The 15,185-nt window shown below is 37.2% G+C and overlaps 1 protein-coding gene across 11 annotated transcripts in view; it reads left to right on the top strand.

Annotated features, from left to right (window-relative positions):
• Positions 1 to 15,185, top strand: part of CDC14B (cell division cycle 14B) — a 134,253-nt gene that overhangs the window by 106,458 nt on the left and 12,610 nt on the right. For 5 of the 11 annotated variants that reach the window (XM_058301543.1, XM_023592418.3, XM_004470949.5 and 2 more), the window contains 6 exons: positions 984 to 1,071; positions 1,379 to 1,609; positions 4,306 to 4,444; positions 4,612 to 4,771; positions 5,425 to 5,522; positions 14,771 to 14,887. In XM_058301543.1, the coding sequence (XP_058157526.1) occupies positions 984 to 1,071; positions 1,379 to 1,609; positions 4,306 to 4,444; positions 4,612 to 4,771; positions 5,425 to 5,522; positions 14,771 to 14,887 (833 nt within the window). Of the gene's footprint in view, positions 1 to 983; positions 1,072 to 1,378; positions 1,610 to 4,305; positions 4,445 to 4,611; positions 4,772 to 5,424; positions 5,523 to 9,982; positions 10,129 to 14,770; positions 14,888 to 15,185 lie in introns of all 11 variants that reach the window. The other 6 variants (XM_058301545.1, XM_058301546.2, XM_004470950.5 and 3 more) reach the window with 2 other exon arrangements.

The raw sequence follows: 15,185 nt of genomic DNA on the forward strand, positions 1-15,185 counted from the left end.
AAGCAACTCTTGGCTTATTGCTTACTCATCCTCAGGTATACATATATACACTCTAATTGCGAAGGTAATATATGTTATTTTTATCACTAACTCTCCTTTTCCAGAGTATCTCCTACTTCCTACATAAAAGCTTTTGAAGATTCATTTAATTATGAAATACATTTCTATAGTTGTTAAATTTGTAATCTATTTATTTTATAATAATTGTGATGGTAACTTAATCCAAAAGACTGGAAAACAAGAAGTAATGTGTATAAATTTCAACTTATATTCATGTATTTTGAACAAACATACTGTGAGCTCCCTATACTTTTCATTTTGAATTTATTGGTGGACTTAGTGAAAATTTTTGATGGACCCACTTCTTTTTTTTTCTTCCATTTATTCTTTTATTTTTGTCTTTATTTTTTTAATGTTACATTAAAAAAAATATGAGGTCCCCATATACCCCCCACCCCCCTCAACCCACTCCTCCCCCCATAACAACAACCTCCTCCATCCCCACTTCTTAAATATAGTGAAATGATGCAAAGGTGTCTCTCCATAAATATGTAGGTAAGTAAATAAATATTGAAAAGCTAGCAGCTTAAATAGCGTTTTCTTCTTTGTTCAGGGAATCAAAATTGGGAAAACAGAAATTTCCAGATCTTACTAGAAAAGTTTGCTTTCTTATTAAGAATGGCAGCAACTATAGTGAGAATTTACTGAGCTAAAATAACCAAAGTATTTAGCTGTATAGGAGTCAGTTCTATTTTCCAAGGACTGACTACCCTAGCATCATTATAAAATGATGATTAGGGCCAGAAGTCAGCCTGGAAATACTCATAGCCAGCCAAATTTTAGTTTCTTGTCTCATGGTTATAAACAGCTTTTGTACTAAAGCAAATGAATTTGAAGACCTACAGGGACTCAGTATTAGTATTGAGAAGGCAAGGTGGGAGAGGTTGCCCCAAAATAAATTTGTGCTGGTCTTCCCTTTGCAGAAAGCAGAAAACGGAGATTTAAACTGGATAATACCAGACCGATTGATCGCCTTCTGTGGACCTCACAACAGAACCAGACTTGAGAGTGGTATGCTAAAGCATGAGAATATGGGACCAGTATATTTTCGCTATTGAAAGTATCCATCCTGTTTTTTTCTTTTGAAACAGGCCAAAGAGTTAAAATAAGTCTCAACAGTTTAAGTATTTTGGTCATTTGAATAGATCATTCTGTCTGTTTTTAACTCTTTAAAGACAAAAATTTTTTTTACAGTTATAATTAAATTGGTATTCATTCCCCACTCCAGATGCCATCTCCACCCAATTACAACTAAAGCTATTATCCACTGTTTTCTTTCTGCATTTTACAAGATCTGGTACATTATTTATTTGTGTAGGTTACTACCAACATTCTCCTGAAACTTATATTCCATATTTTAAGAGTCAAAATGTTACTACCATTATTCGTCTGAATAAAAGGATGTATGATGCCAAACGCTTTACGGATGCTAGTTTCGATCACCATGATCTTTTCTTTGCGGATGGTGGCACCCCTACTGATGCCATTGTCAAAGAATTTCTGGATATTTGTGAAAATGCTGAGGGTGCCATTGCAGTACATTGTAAAGGTATGTCTCTGGGGCTGGTTAAAGAATGGCTACACATGTGTGTACATGTATGGAAACACACAATGCTCATTTAGATTCTATACCAGGACACATAAACTACATTTTTTCTTCTTTTTTGCCTTTGTTTTTTTAAAGAATGTATAGTGTTAGTAGGTAACCTTACAAAGGCTTATCACATTGAAATGCACTCGTTTATTTATCAAATATCTTTTTTTAAAAAAATTTCTCTCCCCTTCCCCCCCAAACTGTCTGCTCTCTGTGTCCATTTGCTGCACACTCTTCTTTGTCCACTTGCTGTTGTTGTCAGCGGCACGGGAATCTGTGTTTTCTTTTTGTTGCGTTGTCTTGTTGTGTCAGCTCTCCGTGTGTGTCGCCATTCTTGGGCAGGCTGCACCCTCCTTTGCGCTGGGCGGCTCTCCCTACAGGGCGCACTTCTTGCACATGGGGCTTCCCCACGCGGGGACACCCCTGCTTGGCATGGCACTCCTCGTGTGCATCAGCACTGTGCATGGGCCAGCTGCACACGGGTCAAGGAGGCCCAGGGTTTGAATCGCGGACCTCCCATGTGGTAGGCGGACACCCTAACCACTGGGCCAAGTCCGCTTCCCTATCAAATATCCTTTGAATGCCTACCATATAGTAGGTTCTAGGATGTTTTCAGTGAGCAGAACAGACTCCAAGACCTTGTCCTTGTGGAGTTTATATTCTAACAGGTGCTATGCTGCTGTTACTTTGTTTTGTTTTAGGAGGTACTGGGTATTGAACCTGGGACCTCGTACATGGGAAGCTGGTGCTCAACCACTGAGCTACACCTGCGCCCCAGGTTAATATGCTTTTAGCAGCTAGAACAGTACCTGGCAAATAATATTTGGCGAATGAATGAATGAATGCCTATGTAATGATATATTGTATGTATGTACCAGATTTAATTTAACCCTTCTCTTTCTGTTAGATAGTTGTCAAAAATGTCAGGGAATATATTTTTGTTAAGAAAAACCCAAATTGGTGATTTTATTATTATCTATTAGTTGAGTTCCTTTGCTTATTAGCTGACCTTCCAATTGCTATCTTATTCATGAGACAGCTCCTTTCAAAAATCCCCCAAATGAAAATTTTAGTTCTTTTAAAAATTAAAGTGTCCTATTTGTCGCCATGATTTACATTTTCTGTGGTTTCAGAATTATCTTACATGCTTTCTTAGAAAAGTAAAAAAGCATTGTTGTGTTTTTTCTGCATTGAGAGACTGAGTTCCTGCTTTATGCTCTGCACTGTAGTTGGTGGTTATATGGTTTGCAATGATAATAATCTCTGATCTCTATCCTCAAGGACTTTATACAGATGGATGATAAATCTTAGTATAAAGGTGTGAGTGGAGTAATACTTTGGAATCTCCATTCAGGAGTGATAAGTTACAAGCGGAACAATCAGATTAGGCTTCACTTGAGACTCTGCTATTTAGATAGACTCTGAAGGAGTGGGATTTCAGTAAACCAAAGATAGGGTAAAGTGTTCTTGGCTGAGAAATGAGGGATTGAAGTTTACTGGAGGCAAGCAGGTACGAAGGCTTGGACTGGTATGGATATGTCTGGCAGCCATAGAAAGGCACTTATTCTAAAGGGGAAAGGAAGTTAGAATAGACCAGTAGTTCTCGAGTAGTGCGCTTTTGCCCCCCAGGTGACATTTGGCAATGTCTGAAGGCACTTTTGGTTGTAACAACTTAGGAAGAGGTGCAGCTGGCTCCTAGTGGGTAGACGCCAAGGACCGCTAAATATCTTGTGTTACACGGAACAAGCCCAAAACGTTGGTAGTGCCACTGTTCAGAAATGTTGAAACTAACTGATAACTTGTTAAAAACCTGAAGAATGTCTGACATGATTAAATCTTTGTTTTGGGAAAGAAACCAATGACAGCATGAAGATTGGAGTGTGGAGTGAAAAATGAGCGATATTAAGAAGTAATGATGATAGTTTAGATGAGACAAAAAGGAGGACAGCAGAAATAGAGTAAAAGAATCCGTGTGGGATTTGTTATGAAAGTAGAGTTGTAAAGACTGTTGAAAGGCAGAAAGTCCAAGGTTTCAAGTTTGTAGTTCTGGAGAGAGAGCCTATTGCCATTAATAGAAAACCCAGAAGAGCAGATGTGGCTCAAGCAGGTGAATGCCTGCTTCCCACATGGGAGGTCCCAGGTTTAGTCCCCAGTGTGTCCTAAAAAACAAAAAACAAAAACAAAAAAAACAAGCAAACAAATGAGAAAACCCATTTAGGGGAGCCCGTATGGCTCAGTGGCTGAGCACTGGCTTCTCACAGAGGAGGTCCAGGGTTCAAACCCCAGCTCCAGTACCTAAAAAAAATAATAAAATAGAAAACCCAGGACAGAAAACACTGCACTCACTGAGAATCATTGCTCAGAACAGCAACTTTCAACCTTGGCCACGCCTAGAATCACCTGGGGGATTTAAAAAATCTCCTTGTCTAGGTTGCACCCTGTAACAATTAAATCAGAATGCTGGGGCCAGGACCCAAGCTCTAGTTATTTTTCAAAACTTCCCCAGGCGATTCCATTGTGTAACCAAGTTTGAGACTCACTGTAGAAGAAATTGGCTTCTTTACAAGAAACCTTTTTACAAAAGTTCTACCTACCTGAAAATATTCTGGGGTACCTGAGACCAGGTTCCATTGGTTTGTTTCTTTTTTTAGCTGGCCTTGGGCGAACTGGCACTTTGATAGCCTGCTATATCATGAAGCATTACAGAATGACAGCGGCTGAGACGATTGCCTGGATCAGAATCTGTCGACCTGGCTCAGTGATTGGACCACAGCAACAATTTTTGGTGATGTACGTAGACAGAGAACATTTACTCTTAACTCTTCAGGGAACTACTTTTGATGAGAAGTAGAGTTGTTCTTAGTTTCCAGTGGCAACAGATAGTCTGGCAGGGGAAAATTTTTTATACGTTTGTTTCTGGAGTGCTGTATTTTGATGATGTTATTTAAATGCTCTAGGAAACAGACAAGCCTCTGGCTCGAAGGTGACTATTTTCGTCAAAAGTTAAGGGGCCAGGAGAATGGAAAACACAGAGCAGCTGTTTCAAAACTTCTCTTGGGTGTTGATGACATTTCAATAAACGGGGTCGAGAATCAAGACAAGCAAGAATCTGAGCCGGTAATCAAACGGTCCCGATCGTCCTGTTGTAATTGTTTTAAATGCTGTTGAGAACCTTTCAGGGTTTGGAGAAAATTGTAGGTAAAAGGAATAAAGACATTTTGAGGGATTATTATTATATATTCTTTTTTTTTTTTTTGTATTTATTGTCCTTTCTAGGAACTTTTTACTCAAAAGAGTTAAAACAAGGTTGTGTGTCCATAAAACTGAAGATTTTGTTTTTACTTACTAGTTGCAGATGGGAAAAATTCTGTGAAGTGAATTCTTTTAGATGGACCTTGTTGCTTACCTCCACCTCCCCTTTCCCCTTTCACTCCCATTAATTCTCAAAGGGAGGACTTTAAAGAATCAAGGGTTTTGGGGGTAGAAGCACTAAATTAAGTGGTGGTAAATGGACTGGGAAATTTATAAAAGAACATTTTCTAAGTTGAAAACCATTATACTTCTCAAGTGTCAGTATGTTTTTCTAAGGCATGTGAACTTTTGCTTTTCTTGAAATGTGACCTGTAGCTTTATTTTAAAATGAGAAAAATATTTTGGAGTTCAGCAGAAGCTGTTGTGTCTGTAGGTTTGGATTAAAAGTAGCTGCAATGCTTTACTGCATTAATGGATTCAACTTAATTCATTAGCTCAGTGTTTTTTTACTTATACAGTACAGTGATGACGACGAATTCAACGGAGTGACCCAAGGTGACAGACTTCGGGCCCTAAAAAGCAGAAGACAATCAAAAACAAACACTATTCCTCTCACGTGAGTCTGGCTTTCTTTGTGTGGTTTTGATGTAGTTGATATGTATACTAGATCCTTCGTGAACCTGTTCATTTTTCTCCATAGTTGCATGCCCATGAGGCCTCTTTGAAATGATTGTCTAGATGTTATTTGAACAATTATTAAATAGAGGGATGCTTGCCTGAGAAGGTCTTTGCTCTCCCTTATTCAGTTATGTCTTCTATTATAAACAAGCCTTTATAAGAAGGAAAGCCGTATTAGGGATACTTCTTCTCCACAGATAATCAGCATTTGATATCCTCAAGAGAGTGACAGCAGATTAAACCCCAGAGTAATAGATTTGTCCATAGTTATAAAAATTATAAGTCTCTTTAAATTCATTGCCTTATTATAGATCATTTGTTTTTGGTATGACAGAGTTTAGTGCCTTGAGACATTGTGGCTTAATATAGTTATATTGTTCTGGGGGAGCAATGAACTAGACTAAATATTATTTTTGTATTATACTTTTGTTTGGGAAATTATTTTCAAATTACAGAAGAAGGTTTAGCATGGAGATAAGAAACTTTACTGATAGTATTTATATGTCCACACACACTTGTCAGTTTTTTGCAAGTCAAAAAAATATATAAAATCAAAAAACATGGGTATTATACTTTTTTCTAAGCTGTTCTTCAGTAGATGCTCCCATCTGTGCCATTGGATTCCTTTCTTCTAGGAATCATCCTTTTCACTGGAGGACATCAAATTTCTAGGCCTTCATTGCTTTGATGGAGGTGGTTTTTTTATTCTCTCCCCTGGGGTGTGTGTGTGTGTGGGATTGGTTTTGTTGTTTTGTTTTGTTTTGTGATGGAGATGGAAATTCATTTTATTCAGTAAGTATCTTTTAATACAGTAAAGAACTAATGCTACAATAAATTTTCATGGCTGAGAACAGGCCTTCTTTTTAATTAAAAATCGTTCTTCACTGGAATCTGTTCATAATCTAAAGTTCTAAAATAGGATTAATTATAGATCACTGCCCTGAGAAGTTCTTAAAAGACCCAAAGAAAAAGATGAAAGTTTCCAATATAATATATCATACCAATGTAAGGGATCAGTACTGATTATACGCATTTACTAAGCATTATCTGTGCAGCTGACCGGTGCTTTAAACAAGTAGAATGCTTCAAGAATAGTGCATCGTATCTGATTTAATTTTTAAACTCAAGATGCCATACTTAATTTCATTGAAAGTCTGCATCAAAATGCTTTAATGGTTCTCCTGTTGAGAAATATTATAGTGCCTCCGGATAATCATTCTGAAAATAATTTTAGAAATTGATGGAGCATAGAAGTAGTGCTTCTCACTCTTCAGTGTATACTTGAGTCACCTGCAGGGCTTGTTATGATGCAGATTATGATTGCCTGGGGCAGGATGGGGTCTCAGATGCTGCGTTTCCAACAAGCTTCCAGGCCCTAGAAAATTGATGCTTTTGTGGTTACCTTTAGTTGTGTCCAGGGTTTTGTTTTACTTTTTAAAGAATCTCATCACTTTATTTCTCAGTAATATGTTGCCTTCTGTTCACAGTCAAGTTGTAAGTTGGGAGATGGGATTTCTGCTTAGTCAAAAAAAGTTTTTGTTAAATTGGGCTTGTAGGAAATTTACCTGAGTCTGCTACCCTTGTGGACATGTTTTCTAAAAAGAGTTCAAATCACTTAATGCTTTTTTCCATAAAAATTGAGAGTGTAAAATTCTCTGTAATACTGATAGGTTTGTGGAAACATAAAAGAAAAACAATAAATGAAAATTAAAATCTTAAATGTTGTTGGAACCAGAAAATGACGCCAGATGCTATTCCGTGCACCTGGACATATAAGGTTCCCTGGGGTGAAAGTTGATGGGAGCTAAAATAGTTGAATATAAGTAACAAGAAAAGATTGGGGGAAGAAAGGCCAGCCCCCTCTGCTGATATTTGTTCAGTTTTCTATTTATATCCACCCAAGTCCAAAAGGAACAAAGGATCCTGGCTCTGTGCTCCGCAGCGCTCTTGGCATAAGTTAAAACCAAGTAAAATGGTAAAAGTAACATAAAATAAAACATAAAATAAAAAGCAGTAGCCCAGGATGTCCTTTTCTGTTAATTGTAATCCTGAAAATTAATAGCCCCAAACATCCCACTTCCCTTTCTCCTATACATGTAGGGCTGTATGGTCCTTTGCACATAGGTAGGGATGCAATTAACATTCATGAGCCACACTTTTTTTTAAAGAAAAAAGCAACATGCTAAAGTTTCTCCAAGATCTAAATTATGTGGAAAGACCCTGGGGGATTTTAGATTAGTTACAGCAAATTTTCCTTCCTCCTCCTTTATAACATTTTGGCTATCCCCTATTGCTTTTTTAAATATTCCTTTGCTGTTATGATCATCTCTTTTTGTTCTCATTTGTATGTAGCTCTTTTGGCTTTAAAAGGGGAGGTCAGTTTGAGTTTTCCTTTCCCTACCGAGTCTTAGCTGTTATTTTAGAAATAAAAGTCCCTGAGAGGGTTCAACAGCAGCCTGATAAATCTAAATTCAGTTCCTGCCTCCCAATTTTGACTATTGCTGTGGTCAAGTTGTTTTGCTTCTGTGTTGGCACTTAGCCATATGAAAATACTTGAAAGAAGGAAAATTAGTAAGATATATAACTAGTGACTTTTAAGAGAAAGTAATAGGGGAGTGGGTATAACTCGGTGGTTGAGCACCTGCTTCACATGTACCAGGTTCAATCCCTGGTCCTTCCAAAAAATAAAAGAGGGAGGAAGAGAGAGAAAGCAGTAGTCCATACAGCATCATTCCAGGACCAGTTTCTCTTTTATAGACAGTATTTGAGAAGAGTTAAAGTTTCAGAAATTATAAAATAGTCATTTTCTCAGAAAGCCTATTTGATCCTATCATGAAGACAGTAAATCATGTAGCACTATGGGGTTAATCCAGTCTTCAAGACATAAGGGTATTTGTATTGTCTGTGCCAAAATAGATTTGGTAGATTTTGTCCTTCAGCCATGCCGCCTGTCTTTCTGCACAGTGATCATTTCTGCAAGGTTCAATGGGGTTGATTAAAATACACAAAGAGTGAAGTGGCATCCTACATTGGAATAAAGTGAAAATATAGATATAATTAGCTTTTGGAAATCCTTTAAATACTCTTAACAGTACATTATAGATAGGTGTATGTTTCAGCAGTAGAAAATAATTCTTATGCCATGACCTTGACTAGAGGAACAAATAAAAATCCATAATGCAGATATCTGGTCAGTCACACCGTGCTGCCTATAAGATAACTGTTATATCCGTAGCTTTAAACGAGGGTTGCGATGGGTTGAGCATTCAGTCGTGTTTCTGGTCACCTAGGCCATTTATTCTCTTCTGTTTAAATAGTAAGTCCCTGTAATCTTCATACATATTAGAGATTTATTTTCTGTGAGAAGATTGAATGAGATGGTGCAGTGAATATTGTGGGGTAAAATTAGGTTTGGTTTTCAAGTCCACCCTGTGGTGTAATCCTTTTCCACCATATAAGGGGCTTGGCACAGAGCTGCCAGTGAGGAGCAAGGCAGTGGTAGAGATGGTGTACGTAGTAAGCCAGGCCAGTCATTTCTGCCTTCAGTAACCCACTACTTTGCATAAAGCAAATACCAATAGAGCTTTCTGTGTTTGGTCACATGCTAGTCCAGATGACCCTTTGAATGTGTAATAACTGGAAAGAGTTAACCACCCTCCAAATTGAAGGCTGTTTCCTTCCTCATTGTTAGAACCCAGACCAGTGGTTTAAGAAACGCCAAGCTGAAGGCCAGTTTTGGAAAAATAAATGGAGAAAATGAATAAGGAGGAAGGAAAAATATATAGTATTAATACATAATTGAAAATCTCATTTTGTGTGGCTCGGGGTTGGCTGTGCTATTTAATGTAATCCATATTGCCAGAATGTGTACTTTGTCTAAACTACTGCGTGATACAGTGTACAGCTCCATTGAAATGAGATCAATTCTACTGTTCCAGCACATTCATTTATAATTATGCCTGCTGTGATGTTATCCATTCAAGGATTTTTTGCTTGTTTGTTCAATTTTGTCACCCTTTCCTTTGTGGTTTGGTTTAGTTTTCTGTGCATTCTTATCTTGTGCTTTTTGAAAAATTTCTGTTATATAATTATGACTTTTATTTCAGTATCATAAAGTAAAATGAACACAGGACAGTTATCCAGCTAGAGATTGAGTCTAATGTCTTGTTACTAAATGTCAAATCAATTAAAGCTGTGAAGACAACATTTCCCGGCCCTTGCCCCCAGCATCAAATGACAAGACTCCACCCTTGTTTCCCAACCCTTTGCAATCCAGTTGCTGTTCTGAGTCCTTAAGGTGTCTGAAATTCACACACGGCATGCTTTATTTATTTATTACTTTATTTATTTTGGCTTTCCAATGTGAACATCTCTTCTTTCCCCCTCGCCCCTTTCCAGATGCTCCCTAGCTGTGCTGACCTCTGCACTGTGTAGTGTTGTCATCTGGTGGATTGTTTGTGACTACATTCTTCCCATCCTGCTATTCTGTCTCGATGGTTTAAGAACACAGTAGCCATCAGGACCGTTTGGCAGATAGCTGCTGTGTAAGTGTCCCATTCCATTTCTCTACTTTGGCTCACTTCTCGTGTCTAGTGTGTTTCTCCTGATGCATGTTTTTCTCCTTATTGGCTCTCCTCGCTTTGTTGGTTGCCTTGTTTCAAAGGTTCTTTTTCTAAATCTTTTCAGTGAATGGGATGGCGGTGGGGAAGGAAGATTGCTTTCATTGAAGGGATATTAAAAATAACACACTTTATTATTTTTAAGTTGCACTTACTCTTATAGATATTTTGAAATAGCACTTTATAAATAAAGACACTGGGATAGTTTATTTTCCCTAGCAAAGATACTTAGTTTGGGATAAATTGGGTGGCTTTCTTTTAGTCAGTCGACTAGACAACTTCCCTTTAGCTTTCAACATCTTACGAACATCCTCTACAATCTAGCAGGAGAATTTTCCCATGTTTTTTTCTATTAGTGATGATTTGGTTTTGTAGTCATGAGGTCTAGAGCACATTGATCTCTTCCTGTGTGTAACTCTTATTCTATCATACACAGTTCTCTCTTAGCAGACAACCACTTCCCTGATGCATCTTCTGACTTGGATATACAGGGTTCTCCCGTCTACCTCCTTCAATTTCCTCCCCTGTAGAGGGAGTGGAGAAAGTTCAGTTTTCAAAACTTGATGTTAAATGAAAACAGGGAGGTAGAGAACACTGGCTGAGCCTGGCTTGTGTTTGTGCTTCTCCATGTGATAGTTACTGTGGCCCTTACTCCCTCCTCTTTGCTCCTTTTTCAGAAATGACCAAAATGCCTTTATTAGGTTAGTGTAGGCACAATTTGTTTTCTCTTGAGAAATTTCATCTTTGAAATGACTACCTTGACAGTGAAGAAGCTTCTTTTCTGCAGAAGAATCTGGCAGGGAGCTTACCTGTGCAAGAGCCTGGTAAGACCAAGAGTGCAAAAAGGAGGGCGTATCCTCAGGGACAGAGGATTTACTGCTACCCTCTTAGGTCTAACTTATTTTTTCTCTGAATCATCTTCTCTAGTTCATATTTCAAGAATTTCTTCTCTTGTCCCAGCTTGGACTTGGAAATTATAAAAGAATGCAAAAGCTCCTTCTTGGATCTCCTCTGAAGTCAAATTCCACTGCAACCAACTCTAATACTTTATGATTTCATTGAGCATTGTCAGATGGCCAGAAAAGATTTAAAAATCAGATGGTGCTCTTCAAAATTAAGGAAAACCTGCTTAGCATGTCTTTATCTATGGCATTTTCTTAATATCTTATTAATATAAGCTATAAATGCATATGTAGATGTGATATAGATGATCCTTTTAAGTGTTTTTTTCCTACTTTTAGCTTAGATTTCCACATATTTTGACTCAAGAGCATTGTGTTCTGTATAGATTTCTTCTCACAACTATTCCAAAAGGTACAGATGGATATACAGAATTCTGTATGGGTGGAGTTGTTGTAATAATATTTTAAGCACTTTGTGGTTATTATTTTTCTCAGGGTAAATTTTAAAAGGGTCTCTATCAGGCTCTTTTCTTTATAATATTCTGTGTAAGACATGACCTGTTTTGTTCTTTGGTAACAACAACTGCCAAAACAGAATATCCTACTTAACCTGTCTAATTAATTTGGGATTTAGGGAAACAAAAAACTTTATCTGTAATAACAATGATATCAAGAAGTATAATCCTTGTAACTTTCTTTACTCACCATCCTTCCCCCCCCCCCCCCACCATCATCCCCATTACTTTATTTCAGACGAGATCGGGCACGTTCAGGGTGGTATGGCCATAGACCCCATTGCTTTATTTCAAAAAGACTATTTTGCAAGCTGACTGTTCATTGCGCCATTGTCATTCACCTCTATTAGCAGGTGACAGCTTTGACTAATAGGTTGTTCCTTTGAAAAAGTACCCATTATTGGGCATACCTGGAGAATTAGACTATAAGGACACTTCAGTGTTCTGTCAGTCTCCCCAGTAGTGGGAAGGGCACTTCTGGAGAATACAAGGCCTGGGGCCTGTCATTTTGAAAGCTCTTTTTGTACCCGTGGTAAACAGTCAGTGTAAGCAGTGCTTCGTGCTGTTGAGGACTTTTCTTGGAAATGGGACACCCATATTCGCAGCAATTTGTGGCTTTATGGCTGAGATATCCCTGTGTCTGAAATCCAAGAACACGGAGAAGAAAGTGAACTGCAGTATAGCCAAGAGATTATAAGCCTGAGGATTTTGTCAGGGCAAATGGAAAGGAGAAAATACATATGTTGACTAGAACTCTGCAGAAGCCAGGTGATTGGCCTGGTTTGGAAGGAGAAAGGGACTGTATGCCTGAGTACCCTCGTACCCTCGTGCAGGAGTGAATGCATCACAAGAACGTGAACTTTTGTGCTTATCCTACCCTAGCAAGTGCCACTTGAAGAAGATAATGGTGTAGAATATCTAAGTGTAGTTGCTGGATTTTTTCTACTTTGTTGATGTATAACTGCTCTAGTGACTAGAATCTTAACTGGTGTACTTAATGCCTTCTGAATTTCTATCCTGTTACTTCCACATGAATTTATTATCTATTGATATTATTTCATATTTTCACATAAATTTTGTAGAGAAATATTTTAAAAGAAATAAGTGGCTTCAGATTATTTGAAATTTTTTTTTAAAAAGTGAAGCCTCACTTTCTCCATGTAAAAATGTACATAAGAACCATGGGCCTTGCAAAGTGGTTTGGGAGGGTTTCAGGAAAAAAGTGGCAGTACCTAGCACTGTGCTTTGAGTTTCAGAAATAGCAATGGTGCATCGGCATTTTGTTCTTCTTGTTGTTTGTTTTTCTTTTTGCAGAATCAGTTCAGATTCTTAACACAGACTATTATGTTTCTCCCTCACTTTCTATAATCAGAAGAATTTTTAAAATAAATCTTTGTTTCAGGGGTAGAATTCACAATCCAGGACAACTGGTGCCTTGTTGGATTATTCAGCTATGTTTGTATATGCTTTTTCCTTTGTTTCTTGGAATGTTCAATATTGGAATGGTAAAACTTCATGAGAAATCCTCAATTAAGCATTGCCTCATTTATTCAGGATCAGTTTCTCTCAGTGAGATTTAAGGCTGGTTTCATAAAGCTTTCATAAATTTGGTGGGTTATTTCATGGTATTTGATCCAAGAACTTGTTTTGCACTTTTTCTTAGTCCAGAACAAATTTTCTTCTCTTTGGGTATTTCTTTCCTGACCTGAAAACCTACAGATTAAATCAAGTGATTTTTTTACTGTGTTTTGCTAAAACTTCACAGGATCTTTTTTTCACCCTTTCAGACCATTTTTGAAAAATTAAATTTTAGATTGAAGAAAGTGCCTCCCCTTTGTACTTTTTTTTTTTTAATGCAAAAATCTAAGTGGATAAAGTGAACAGCTAGGATAGCAGCCCCTCACTTACCCCTCAGCCATTCCCAGCCCTTCTTCTCTCTCTCTTCCCCAAACAGTTTGAAAACACCTGGCCTGTACAAGCTCCAGACTTAACACTTCTGAGACAGTGAAACCCATTGCTTTTTAGTGATGAGAAGGTAGCATTTTACTAAGTGTGGAATATACTATGGTTTGGAAATATTGAGAGTGTAGGAGTTTACTAATCTTACTACATTTAAGGACTTAGCTTTGGTTATTAACTACAACTTGGTAACACAGGCATTTGTAGGACTAATTTATTGTAACGCTTTCTTTTTACTTTTGTGTACAAAGTTCCTACCAGTTGTTCTTGGCTCTCCCACCTTTATTTGATATGATAGAAAAAATATTTTTTAAGTAAATGTTTTCTCTTTCACATAAAGAAAAGTTGAATATATATAGAGAGAAGGATGTAGGGATTCTAGCTTGTCAGTGATTACCTCTGGAAGAGAACTGCCTGTAAAAGCTTTTGATGTTTTCTTTTGTTTTCCCTATAACAATTTAATGACTAGGAGAAAAACACCTCTACTTTTGAATGAATAGGACTTTGTCTGAGGGTGTCTTTTTTCTGACTTAGGAGTTCAATTCCTGGGCTCTGCAGGCATCAGTTCTTTAAGATTTTTAGAGTTTAACTAAGGCAAGTTTTGAAAAATTTTAACAATTTCACTTTAATTTTAATGGTTCTTGGAGATTTAGTAAGTGGTTGATGTAATCCAGACAAAGATCAAATTTTGCTTGAACATATTTTTAAATGTTAAATCGTTATTACTGATTTAGTATTTATTGCCTGTACTTTCAGTTCTGAAGGGTGAACATTATCTTGTGTTGATATTTATTACATTTTTATTCATAGTCTTTAGAAGTTGTTTTTTTTTTTTTTAGTGATTTCTTGTTTTTCTGACTAGAAATCTGAGGATCTACTTTTACTTTTGGGAACAGAAATTAGTTTTACTGATTTCTTTGATGTGGGAATTGTTATAAATGCTAGGTCATTCTTTCCAAAAGCAAAGTACTGTGGTTATCTTTGTGTAACCTTCCTAAGGAAATGAGGCACTTAATTTCAAAAGGTCTTGATGTAAAAATGTGTTTCAGATCTTTTTGGCAGATGTGTTTGGAAAATCCTATCAATTCTCAATAAAAACAATTTGCACTCAAGTGCAAAATGCCTTCCTCTGTCAAGTATTTGAAAACTGTTTCAGTGAATATAATCTTATTTTTTTCCAACTATTTTCAGAGTAATTCTTCAGTCCAGTGTTCAGAGCTGTAAAACATCTGAACCTAACATTTCTGGCAGTACAGGCATTACTAAAAGAACCACCAGATCTGCTTCAAGAAAAAGCAGTTTTAAAAGGTGAGAAAAGAATTTTTAATCTTCTGAAAAGTTCCAGGTTTTGCTTTTCCAGTTTAATCTTTGGAACCTACTTCTGGAGATAGAAATGAAGATAGGAGTTCCTGTGATGAGAGATTAATCAAATGTGTTTTCCTTGTTCATCATCTGAGAAAACCTGGATCTTCAATGTAGACCTTTGTTTTATTTTTTTTCCAGAGAGAATTCTCAACACTGGAAATGTGATCTCTGGGTCATAACATGGGAAGGCTGAGAATGTTGTACTTAGAGGTTCTTAAACTAAAAAATTCCAAATCTCTGT

This window comes from Dasypus novemcinctus, chromosome 8 (genome assembly GCF_030445035.2).
Source record: "Dasypus novemcinctus isolate mDasNov1 chromosome 8, mDasNov1.1.hap2, whole genome shotgun sequence".
Lineage (NCBI taxonomy): Eukaryota > Metazoa > Chordata > Mammalia > Cingulata > Dasypodidae > Dasypus > Dasypus novemcinctus.